We start from the raw sequence: 12657 nt of genomic DNA, 5'->3' as shown, positions 1-12657 counted from the left end.
ATCTGTTGTGATGACTTGATTTGCTTGAGGCTTGCTGAATGGAAGACCTGTGTTTGTTTGACATGCTTGAGCCCACCACAGAAATTCCTTTTGCAGACATGGAATTAGTGGTATTATTGTTTCCAAACTGTGGCTGTGTTGAGACCATATGTTTTTTAGGTACCATTGTAGTTCTCATATGCAGCTTTGCACATGGGATTAGTAAGATGCAAGATGCCATGAATCCCAGAGCCTGCAGGATTTTCCTTGCAGTCAGCCTGGTGCAATTTGCCAGTGTTCTGAAATATTGAATTAGTTGCCCCTGCTTCTCTGGCAGGAGGTAGGCCATCTGGGTGTTTGTGTCCAAATTGGCACCCAGGAAAATTATCTTCCGAGAGGGTATTAGTCTCGATTTCTCTTTGTTGACTGTGTATCCCAGAGAGTTTAATAACGTTGTTACATAAGCCAGATGTTTCAGAAGAATGGGCTTGCTGTCCGCTCGGATCAGGCAGTCGTCCAAATAAGGGTATATTTGTTTCCCCTTGAAGTCTGCAGTAGGCAATTACTGATGCCAGGCATTTCGTGAATACTCTGGGCGCAGTAGATAAGCCAAAGGGCAATGCAGAGAATTGATAATGGGTTGAACCTGCAAGAAATCTGAGGTATCTTCTGCAATTTTGTCTGATTGGGACATGCAGGTATGCCTCCTTGAGGTCCAATGTTACCAGCCAAGACTCCTTGCCCAGCATGGGAAGAAGTTGCTGTAGAGTGAGCATCTTGAATTTTGGTACGAGTAGGAATGTGCTTAGGATGGAAAGATCCAAAATAGGTCTCCAATCTTTTCCCTTCCTTGGCACCAGAAATAGCCTGGAACAAAAAACTTGACCTTGTTCGTGTGTAGGTACCTCTTGAATAGCTTTCATGTTAATAAGATCTGAAATTTGCTTTTGTGCCTCTGCCCTTTGATTGTGTGGCAGGTTTGGCATGCCTCTCATTTTTGGAAGGGTATGAAAATGGAATTTGTAGCCTCTGCTTATAATGTCCAGGATCCATTTGTCCTTTGTGACAACATGCCAATTTTTTGAGAATAGTGCCAGCTTTCCTCCTAAGGGGGCTGCCATTTGAGACCTGGTTGGCATGCAAAGGGGAAAGTCATTGGGTTTGCTTTCTGAAAGATTGCGAGTTGCCCTCACCACCTCTTTGTGTAGGAGCTTGCCATTGTCTGCCTCTGTACGATCCTTGTGATTGTCCTCTGCCCCTCGGGCACCTGTATCTGCCTCTTTGGGGTCTGTCTGTGGCAGGAAAGGACCAGTTTTTGGAAGGCCAATTTCTACTAAAACGTGGGGGTTGAACCTGCAGAAATTCTTTCACAGTTTGCATTGATTTAGCCTTTTCCTCCATTTTCCGTAATACTTCCTCAGCATTTGCCCCAAATAGTACATCCTTTTGAAGAGGGGCGTCTAGTAATTTAGCTTTGACATGATCAGGCAAGGCTTGTTCCTTGAGCCAGGCATGCCTACGTATGACTGAGCCTGTAACAGCAGCTCTACACATGAGGCCTCTAGAGCATCAAAACCACATTGTAAGGTATGTTTACCCACTTGTTCTGCACTATGCATCAAATCCTGCAACTCCTTCAAGTCTGGTTGTTCAGGTTGTGATATTTTACTTTTCAATTGAGATAACAGAAACTGTTGGTATTTTAGCATATGAAACTGACAGTTTAAGGCCCTCATGGTTAAGGTAGCCGAGGTATATACCTTTTTTCCCCACCTTTCTAAGGATCTGGAATCTCTCTCGGAAGGCAATGGATTTTTGGCAATGGAGGCCTTAACTCCCTTGGGCCCCTGTAAGACGGTTTCTAGGTCAGCAGCATGGCTTTTGTATAGAAATTGGTGAGAGTCAGGAACCCTGTAGTACCTGTCAGGCTTAACTGGAGCTGGAGGTAGAGAGTCCGGGCTAAGGCAGGCCTCCGAGTAAACATCATCTAGGATGTCCAAGACAGGAGGTATAGCCAGAGGCCTGTGCTGGGGTAACAAAAGAAATTCCCTGAGCCTTTTCTTGGAATCTGAATAATCCTGGCCTTCCCAGTGGAAGTGTTCCCTTAAGGTATGCAAAGTTTCCCCAAATGAGTAATCCTCAGGGGGGGGGATACAGAAGGAATAGACTCCTCTGCATCAGAGTCTTCAAAAGGGGAGTAAGACTGTTCCTGATCATCAGAGTGTTCTGAAATAATGCAGCCCTGATCAGAGGAGGGGGAATCTTCCTCCACTCTGGGCCTTTTGTCCGGAGGTGGCTGAGAACCTCTGATTAGAGTAATTAAATCCTCAGCCATTTTAAGCATCTGTTTCTTAGGAATGGGGCCTGGAGAAGGGCCCTGTGTAGCTGGTCTCTTAGGGTGCATGATTGCTTTAGACTTGGTGAAAGCCTTGATGGAGAAAGAAGAGGAAGGTCTGAAGACACCTTGAGTGGAGGTGAACCTGTCCACATTCTGTGTTTCAACGCCAAGAGTGGCTTCGGTATCTGTAGTCGGGGTGTGGTCCAAGGAGCCTGCAACCTCGGGTACAGGAGACACCGCCAAAGAAGTGTCGTCGGTAATCAGGGGCTGCATAGGCGCCTCGCTGAGAGCTGGACCACGTGTAGTCGGCTTTGGCGTGGTGTCGGTAGAGGCTGCGGACCTCGAGTGTCGGTCCTTGTCTTTGCGTTTTTTAGACAAAAACAGAGTCGGAGTATCCGACGACATGGTATAGTTAAATGCTTTTCCAAAAAAATGCTGGGCGAACTCCGCCCGACGCTTAATAGTGCGCTTGTTGAATGTAGCACAAAAGCGAAAGACCGAGACGTCGTGGTCTGGGCCTAAACAAGGTATACAGAGGGAATGGAAATCCTTATGTGGTATTTGCTTCCCACAAGAAATACAATTATTAACTTTGTCTGACATCGGTCTGAGGCAAGAAAAGTTTCAACGGGTACTTAGCTTTTAAGAAGACTTCGGTTTCCAAATTTTTCGTAATCTCAGGAGCTGGCCGACCGGCACTTGCGAACTGTTTCTGCTTCGGGCACCGCGCGGCAAGAAAGACTGAAGAAAATGGCGTTGGCTGGTTCTTTTATACCCCTGTCGCACTGACGTCAGGGAAGAAGCGACGACAACCGACGCCGGACCTAGACTTTGGAATTCGGCCGACCGAGGACCCGCCTGACGGCAGGAGAACCCATCTGTTATGACTGCAGCTGTATGCACGATGAACATCAAAGGGCTTTCTCGCATTGAGGTTGTCGGTGTGAAGCCACCAACTGAGATCCTGTTTGCACCGGTCCGTGAGTAGAATAGGGTGAGAAAGTGGAAGACGTTGAAGTGACCACTGGGCAAAGAGTAGCCACTGAAGGAGCCTCATATGTAATCTTGCCAGGGGGACTAACAATCATAGCAGCCATCGTCCCCAACAATTGGAGGACTAATCTTGCCTTCACTCTTCTCAGAGGGAGCAAGGCATAAACCTGTTGTTGTAAGACTCTGATTCTTTCCTATGGTAGAAACGCTCGCATAAGGACAGTGTCTAATTCGGCCCCTATAAAAGTGACACGCTGTGAGGGCAACAAGGCAGATTTTTCCCAGTTCAAGGTGATGCCCAACTGTTGACAAAGGTTGATAGTAACGTCTCTGGTCTGAAGTAGCAGATGCCTGGTGGTGGCAGTAAGGAGCCAGTCATCCAGGTATGGAAACACTTGGAATCCCTGACGTCTCAAGTGAGCAGTCACTACTGCCATGCATTTGGTAAACACCCTGGGGGCTGTGGTGAGACCAAAGGGCAGGGCTCGAAACTGAAAGTGACTGGCTCCCAGCTGGAAGCATAGGTGACTTCTGGATGCCCTGTCCATCTTTATGTGGCAGTAAGCATCCTTGAGGTCGATAGAGCACATCCACACTTCTTTTCCCAACAATGGGAGAATAGACTGCAACGTGACCATTTGGAACTTGGACTTTTGCACATGGGTGTTCAATCAGCTGAGATCCAAAATGGGTCTCAGGTCCCCTGCCCTTTTCAGCACCAAAAAGAATCTGGAGTAAGTCCCTAATCCAATCTGGTCTGAGAGGACATGTTGGATGGCTCCTTTTTCTAGCAGCTTTGAAACTTCTGAAGCTGCGGAATCCCTTTGACTGGGTGGAACATCCGGGATTTTCTTGACTGGAGGGGGGTTTGACGAGAAGGGAATGAAATATCCTCCAGAAATTATTCGTAGAACCCACTGGTCCTGGGTGATATCTTGCCAGGCCTCCGGGTATAATGAGATTCGTCCTCTGACTGGCTCCGGAAACACACAGTCGGGCCTCCCATCAGGAGTGGCGGTATAGAGAACCACGAAAGGAATAGCAGTTTCCCCGAGTTGTGAGGGCCTCCTCTGCCCCTAGGGCGGCGTCTACTTGAATAACCACCCCCCCTCCCCTGCCTTTGGAGGGGGGCTCACCTTGTGCACCAGAAAAAAATCTCTGTGATTTCTTGAACCACATCTTTCCACCCCTCTGGGCCTTGGGATAAGGCCTACAGGGAAGGGAAAAATGGACTCCTACGACAGAAGGAGTTTTTCCCTCTTGCTCGCACCCTACTGAGAGAGTCTTTCACCTTGGTTCCGAGCAAAGAGGAACCATCAAACGGGGTGTCAGTGAATGAAAACTTGAAGGCCTCCGCGAAATGACAAAGGCACATCCAGGCCTGCCTCCTAAGAGCGATTCCTGAACTTGCTGCCCTACTCGCTCCCTCGGCTGCGTGGGAGATCAGCCTCACAGAGGAGTTTGCAATAGAATTGAGGGTAGACATCTGAGTGTTGACCTTCTGAGCCACCGCCTCAGAAACGTTACCCATTAGAACATCTCCAAGCTCCTTTAGGAGATCTCTCTTGAGCCGTGTAAAGTGTGGCAAGTAATTCAGTGACTGCAAAGTAAAGGCCGCTGAACAAAACGTATGCTTCCCGTACCAGTCTATAGTCCTAGACTCCTTGTTAGGGGGGATGTACGGTGGAAGAAGTCTCAGCTAATTCCTTCTGGGTGGCTGCTGCCACCAGCATGGCATCCACAGGGACTCCCCTTGGATAGAAATTCCTTATCAGGAGAGGCAGACAAAAATTTATTGGGTCTCCTGGGGACTGGTTCCACAGAGTCAGGGGTTTCCCCACACCCTACGACAAACCAGATCCAGAAGCTCGAAGGGTGGAGACACCCAGGAGGCGGAGGGCTGAGCACCAAAGGCCTTCAGGAAAACAGACTCCTCTTCGGTGGGGGCTTTGGATGGCCAGTCACCTCTTTGCTTCAAAATCTCTAGGATGTCAGAGAAAGAAACACCCTCAGAGGATGACTTGGGGGACCCGTCAGATTCCTCCAGGTCGGTGTCTGACATGAGAGACTCATCCTGAGAATCTATGTGCTTCCTCTTGCAAGTTTTCTTTCTAGGTGGCTCCTCAGGCAAAAACTCTGAGGGGCCCTCAGAAATATGGGGCCCACTTGTGGGGGTACCTTGAGGCCTTGGGGCTCCGCAGTCCAGAGATAGATGGCGATCAGAGACCTGCACAAGTGCTGTAGGGGACAGAGTGACTGAACCGTATGATGCCGCTGACGACCTGGCCAGTGCGCTCTGTATGGCCTCGAAAGCTGGTCCTCCCGAATCCGAAGATCGACCAGCCTCCGAAGAAGAGAAAGGAGTCAGGCTTCCCCGTGCCGAAACACCGAGAGGGAGACTAGGAGCAGAGAGGTGTCCAGAAACCTCTCCCTCGGGCCCGACAAATAAATCCTGAGTCCTGAACCCTGTGGATGGTGCCGACAGGGTCGGAGCAGACGTCGGAACCGATAAGCCAGGAGGGGTTGTCGGCACAGACCTAGGGACATCACACAGAGCAGAGCATTCTGGCTCCGAAAGCTGAGATGCACTCGGAGGAGGAAGTACCGATGTAGGTTGAGGGACCGGCTCCGGAGCAGACTGGTTCAGAGCTGAAAACAATTTTGCCAGTACCGGGTACTGAAGAAGTCTCTGCACCACTCATGTCCACATCCGATAAGGTCCTGGAGGATTTGGAGGATAGGGAAGGAGATGGAGACCTCCTCTCTGAAGGAGACCTGTGAGGAGGAGATACCAGCCTGATGCTAGGCGACCGGCTCCGAACAGGTTCCAAGAAAATTGGAGCCGAAGCAGGTTCCATTACTACTGACACTTCCTGCGGCCCCGAGGACAATGGAGCCGAGGATGTCGAAGATTTTGCTATTTTCTCCGGCGGTTCCGAGGATACTATGGAGCTGGGGATCGCTTTTTAGCCTTGGAAGACTTAGCTTTTGATGGAGAAGCCTTAAAGTAGGAAGCACTCTCCAAACCCTCCTCGAAGGAGGGTTTCAGAAGTCCCTTCAAAATCAATTTGTTTTTCCTTTCCTGAAGAACACGCAGGCTAAAGGCATGACAAAAACTAAACTATTTCTGAAGGTGAATCGCTCCCAGACAGTACACACAAACAGAGTGCCCATCAGTGAAGGGCATCTTATAAATGCACTTGGAGCACTTCTTAAAGCACGAGGGCTTATTCTCCTTAGTATCTTTAGACATAGTTACCGCAAACACCAAGTAACTAGCTCAAAACTAGACCAATGGTCAAAATAGCCACAAGCGTGGGAACAAGACAAACAGTACACCACAAAGACCTCCAACTAAACGGTCTTTAGACACAAGAACAAGGGCGAGGACTAATTCCTCTAATTTAAACGGTTTTAGCCCAAGGGAAAAAGTTAACACACAAGGAAAGCAAGGGGACAGACTAGGTCCTCTAACTGAAACGGGCCTAGCCCATTGGAAACATCTAGTGGGATACCACAAGAACACGCTATAAGAGAAAAAACAACTTTTCCACAATACAGTCAAGAACACACACAAATAGCTATGAAAACAGCATTTTTTGCAAAAAACTTCTCTGTTATAAAGAAAAGGTACTTAGCCACAGCCAAGAGCGAGACCGCGCCCGAGCTACATGAGCAGCAAACGAGATCTGGGGATAGAGAGCAGTGCAGCATGGGATACCATCTTAGCCCAGCCAACAGAAAGACTTCGAGCTAAAAGTATGGCAGAGTCGGAACCGACATTCGGCTCCGAACCCAAGGGTAAGAATGTAGGTGAGATTGGACTACGTAATATCCAATATTGTGATCATACACACAAAGCCTTAAGAAATGCTAAAGTCTGGATTATGACAAGCATCTTTTAAATCTAGTGTCACCAAGAAGCTTGAATAAGGGAAAAAAAAAGGTAAAAAAGGGTAGGAAGTCACAATTTTGAATTTGGGCACTACCACAAACAGGTTTAAAAAAAGAAAGATTCAGAACTGGGCTCCATGCATTTTTTTTCTTTGGTACTAAAACATCCTTAAATAAACCCCCTTTTCCACGTAGAGAGAGGGAAATGATTCGGGCAGCATTTGACGGACAGGTGGAAACAAGACAGTCTGGTCTGTGGGATAAGGAAATACCTTCTTGAAAGGAGGAATTTTCTTCCACTGCCATCTGTAACTTTGACAAATGATCTTCAGAACCCATTTGTCTGAAACAATCTGTTGCAAAGTGGAAATTCAGAATTTCTGGAAGTAAAAAGGGTCTGTTGGGGTGGGAAAAAAGTGTCTTAAATAGTCATTTTGACTTATTGGACTGTCATTTTTTTTGAAGTTCCCAAAATCTTCTTGAAACTCCCTTGCCATTTCTTAAATTTTATCATCTCTGTAGCAAAGGTACTGAAAACAATCTCTATCCAAAAGAGAATTTACTACCTCATTTTTATCATCATTTGGGATGTTCTGAGAATACACACTGTATTCAAACAGTACTGATTTGAACAGAAGAAATTAAATTATTTAAAGCAAATCTCTCCTTACAAGAAGAAACTGCAGAGAAAACATTCTTCACACTTTCACAATTAGGGCAAACCTTAACATACGAGCCTAACCATTCAAAATTCTAAAAATCAAAGCTCCAGAAGTACACACTTCACCCCCCACCCACATACTTATCAAGAATCTTCCCATTCTTAGGAATGGAATTAACTATGTTCAACAGAAGAAGTATTAACAAAAGTTATAGCTGCTGGATCAAGTTTTGGAACAGTATATAAAAACTTAAAAGACTGAGGAACATTATACATCCTATCTGCCTTTTTAGTGGCAGCTGTCTGACTATCAAGAAAACTACAGGTAATAACACACATCATCATGCAAAGCAGACAAAATGGGAGAATGGGTGCAACAGCTCACAATACTTTTAGTAAGACACCTCAGTATTATCTCTCTGAAAACACTGGCACATTCTAGAAAGTCTCACAGAAAGAGACGACCCACCCCACCCAACAGAGATACTCAGAAAGTGAACTTTCCTCAAAGTCTGAATCAGAGGTCTAAGCAAAATAAAAACACATACCTGTCCTTTCATCCTCCCATACAGATTCAGAATCTTGAATACACTCAGGAAAGGAGATAGTCTTCTTTCATGTATCAATAGTGAGAATCCAACCCTGAACCAGACCCAGTAAATTACTCCTATCTAAGGACATTTGAGGATGAGTAGACAACGTGTATAGTTTTTCTGTTTCTTTCGGACAGTAAAAATAGGACCAGAAGTGTTATTAATGGCAGCAGCTTCTCCAGGAATGGACTCAACATTCTGACTAAAAAAGGAAGCCTTTCCTGTTCTCTCTCCCAGAGCAAAGAGTGGTTCTCCCTTCCCCACTGCGGGAACACCAACAGCTGCAGAGGACGTGGCTAACCTCCCAGTCTATAGTGGCTGTAGGTACTATACCAGAGTGATCCATCATAAATAAATGAGTGGCTCAAGGTAAAACTAATGGCCTAGCCGAGTCACCCACCTGAGGCTGAAACAAACTGCTAGCCTGCTGTGACAGCAAAGAACATTTATTTAATTTTTTCTTTTTCGTGGCTAGAATGACCGCCCTTGGGACTGAAAGACTGTTCCATGGTCAAGTCATAAATTGTGCCTCTTCCAGGGGAAATAAGCAGCAAATGCCGGTAAAAACAAAGTCTTTTAAAGTCAATTTTTTCATGAACAAACACAATAAAAGCACTTTAAAGCACTTTGCCAGCTACACGAATTAAAAACAAACACTACCGCAACAGAAAAATAATGATTTTCAGTTGAACCACTTTTATTTACTTTCATGCATTTGTTTACCGGGAAAGTCTATTGGGGTAATAACTTTCCTAAAAAGAAAAGTATACATAAAATTATTAAATGGAAGGTTTTATCGGTGCCTAAACTTGTTTTTTAGTCAGCTAATCTGGGTGTGTGGAAGGTGCCCTGAAACTTTGGTAGCTGCCCAGCTGTTAACATCCTTGGCAGGTTATAACTCATAGCTATGGTTACTGCAGCAGTGATCAGCATGATAAACATCTGCTGACCTCTGCAAACTTTTGTTGTACTTCACCCCTTTCTGGAAGTCACTGGAAAGCACAAACTGCACGTCTAATTCTTTCAAGCATTTTCAACCAGTTGCACATACTGTTGCATGGCATCCAAGCCTCATAACAATTACTACAAGCAGCTGTAGTTCAATTGTTTTGACTGTCAAGATTACAAACATATTGGCTAGCTTTACTGCCATAGCCCCATGCTGCCATTTTCTATTTCCCTTGTATGTATCAAAATTATTTTTCAAGGAAGTTAATGACAGACTTAAAACTCTAAGGAGACGCATATTTCATAATGTTTATAGACTCTGTTTAATACACTGGCTATACTTTTTCTAGAATGGATATGGCTCAAGAAATCTGTACTTGTACAATGCGAGGTTAAACGCGGCTACAATTTACAACAACACAGAAAAGCTGAAAAAATTAAATGATCACACTTGGCAATAGAAAAATTATACTCTTCAAGGTTCCACAGTAATCAGAGGACTAGAGACGGCTAGATTGTCTCTTCTCACCAGAAGTAAACCCACAGCAAATCTCTGCAAGATTACCAATGATCACCAAAAAAAAACCAGAGCACAGCTAATAGAGTAAAACTCAGAAGGATGACAATATGTACTTATACCAGGTCTTACAGTCCTGGTATTTTAGTCAAATCCAGTGTAAAATTGCCCAACATTACTCTGCAGTGAGTTTCTTCTGAAAGTACCACAGTATTTACAGTAGACTGTGCATTTTCCTAAATACATTTAAAGATGAAAATATGTGAAACTTCTCTTTTGAAAGTACACATATGACCATTTAGTGAAAGGTACTGACGGATTTCAGGTCAATACACTAAATATAGATAGACTATCCCCCAAAGCAAGTACGACTGTTGAGTATCTCACTCCATGTAGACATATACTGGGTCCCCCTAGAATTACACCAACTATTTATCCAATCGTTGAAGTCAATTATCTTTTTCTGTACCTAGGCATCAGTCTTAGGCAGGGAAGGATTTTGCTCAAGACCAGAAACGTGCTTGCATTTGTGAAATGCATGGAGAATTCAGACTGATATTATACAGGAAGAAAGCACAAGGTTAACTGCACTGAAAGACAGCAGCCCTTTAAGGCACAAAGTGCACTGTGATATTAAAAACATGCACTTTGTACACCTGCTTTATGAAAAATGGTTTTGATGGACCGGGGCCTACCCCATCAGTTAACAACAGCAATGAAAGCAGCGGAGATGAGCATGCCCACAGCATGAATGTATACAAACACACACATACCTTAAATTATTCCTGCACTGTCAACTCATTTATCAACATGCTTTTGTAAGTGTGAGGAAATCAGGACCACAGAAAATAAAGCAAGACCATGCAAACTCCATAAGTAGGCATCCCAGCCAACAATTGAAATGGAGAACTCAAAGCTGTTCGGCACCGGTGCAGAGGACTACTCCAAAGTGTCCATGCTGTCACGCACTGGAAAATTCTAGTTCTAAACATTAGCAGAGCAAACACTTCTCCATTTAATACAAACTAAAAGCCTTACAAAAATCAGGAACATTCAAAACAACTTACTTGTGTTCTTTGTGTTCTAAAAGTTGGCAATCTCGACAAGTCAGTTTGTCACACGTTTCACAGTACAGCTTCAGTTGCTCTTGCTTGTGTACGGGGCAGAAAACTGGCCGCTGGTTGGGTACACTGACTGCCTCTGTAAAGAAAAGGTCAAGAGATTTAAAGAAATGATAAATGTGTGTTTAAAAACTCCTTTGTAATTTTCAGCTCTAACTTCTCTGGGCACAAACAGGGAACATCCAACCCAACTGAAGGCCTTCACTAGTACTCCCTTCTCCTCTCAAATAAAACTTTACTGATGCACGCAGGCATGGTCAGAGTGCTGTCAGAACTCATGTTGTCCAAAACAGCCTAGCCTCTATAGCAACTTGGCAGGTCTACATTGAAGATTCAAGCAATTTTACAAGCACAAAGTACAGTGCTAGATAACACCATTTTATCAAAGGGCAGTTGTGTTAGCAACTTACCTTATCACTAGATTTTCCAGTTGTTACAATGTTGTAGTCTTCACCTTAAGAATATCCTGCCAACCAGACAGTCTTCTAAAGTTCTTCCCCTCCCCTCATGCTCCAGCAGACACCTGGCTTCCGGGATATTAGCAGTGCTATGTGTCAGCTGACACTACATTCATATCTTTCTTGCCTCTGCAGGAACAAGAGGATCCTCTTGGCATTGAATTACAATGGACCAGGCAAGTGACTTTGCACAAGATGGGTCCCTCCCACCATGCCCAATGCGCAGGCTCCAGTGACAGGGAGTTGCAAAACTGGGAAGCCTGCCCAAAGCTGGATCATGATCAAACTGGGGCCATAGGCCGGTTAATGGAGCATGGCTGCACACACCCTCACCTCCAAATAATCCAATGTCGCATTACCTGGCTATCCCCCCTCTCATTACCATTAACATTGTTCAAAAACTGTTAGTGTGAACACTATTTTCTTCTTTGCTTTTGCAATGATTATAGAGACAGTGATTTAAATTTACAATTTATTATAAGTTTTACAGCCCAAACACTTGAATATTTAATAAACAAAGCAGATACACAATGAAAACAGACCTGTCATAAGCAACAGTAATCTTCTCTTCCACTGATGCTCACATTCATTAAAAATGTAGTGAAATTCACATTAATTGAAAATGCATCTCTCCAGTGTCAAATTAGGTGCATCATGGTCCACGAGCTGTTTTCAAACCATGGGCCAGTTTACATTCCCGACTGCTTTAAATTGTCTTACATTACACAGCAATATTCGTCAGACAGCATTTTAAATTAGTAGTTTTGAACACTTTTCCAATACGCAGTGAAACAAAATTAACCAATAACTAAAGTACTCATTTTAGAAAATTTCAAACATAAAAGAGCACTCAAAACTGTTGTCATTATAATCCACCAATATCTGCACTCGGAAATTACGGTCACTAAATTATCTCAGTACAAATCACATGCCTGACTGTGATAAAAAAAAAAAATGACCACAGTAAAAAGAATTCCAATTTGGTTTACACAGAAGCACATTGTCCTACAAAGACAGACGTTGTTGCGTCTTTTGGCTTTTACCAGTTAGGGGTCGCCACAGCGGAACTCCGGTCCGCTAATAATTGGCAGTAGATTTTTACGTGCAGAGATGCCAGCTCTGACACACAACCTTCAATGAAGTCATTCGTATCCC

General features: G+C 44.5%; 1 protein-coding gene across 3 annotated transcripts in view; it reads right to left on the bottom strand.

The window, feature by feature from the left end:
- The window catches only part of TRIM24 (tripartite motif containing 24), a 1966170-nt gene that overhangs the window by 1576859 nt on the left and 376654 nt on the right, over positions 1-12657 (bottom strand). For all 3 annotated transcript variants that reach the window (XM_044087935.1, XM_044087936.1, XM_044087937.1), the window contains exon 4: positions 10991-11123. In XM_044087935.1, the coding sequence (XP_043943870.1) occupies positions 10991-11123 (133 nt within the window). The remainder of the gene's footprint in view (positions 1-10990; positions 11124-12657) is intronic.

Source organism: Protopterus annectens, chromosome 11.part0, assembly GCF_019279795.1.
Source record: "Protopterus annectens isolate FY-2018-M chromosome 11.part0, PAN1.0, whole genome shotgun sequence".
Lineage (NCBI taxonomy): Eukaryota > Metazoa > Chordata > Ceratodontiformes > Protopteridae > Protopterus > Protopterus annectens.
The sequence above is the reverse complement of the archived record's forward strand: the minus strand, read 5'-3'. Positions and strand labels throughout refer to the sequence as shown.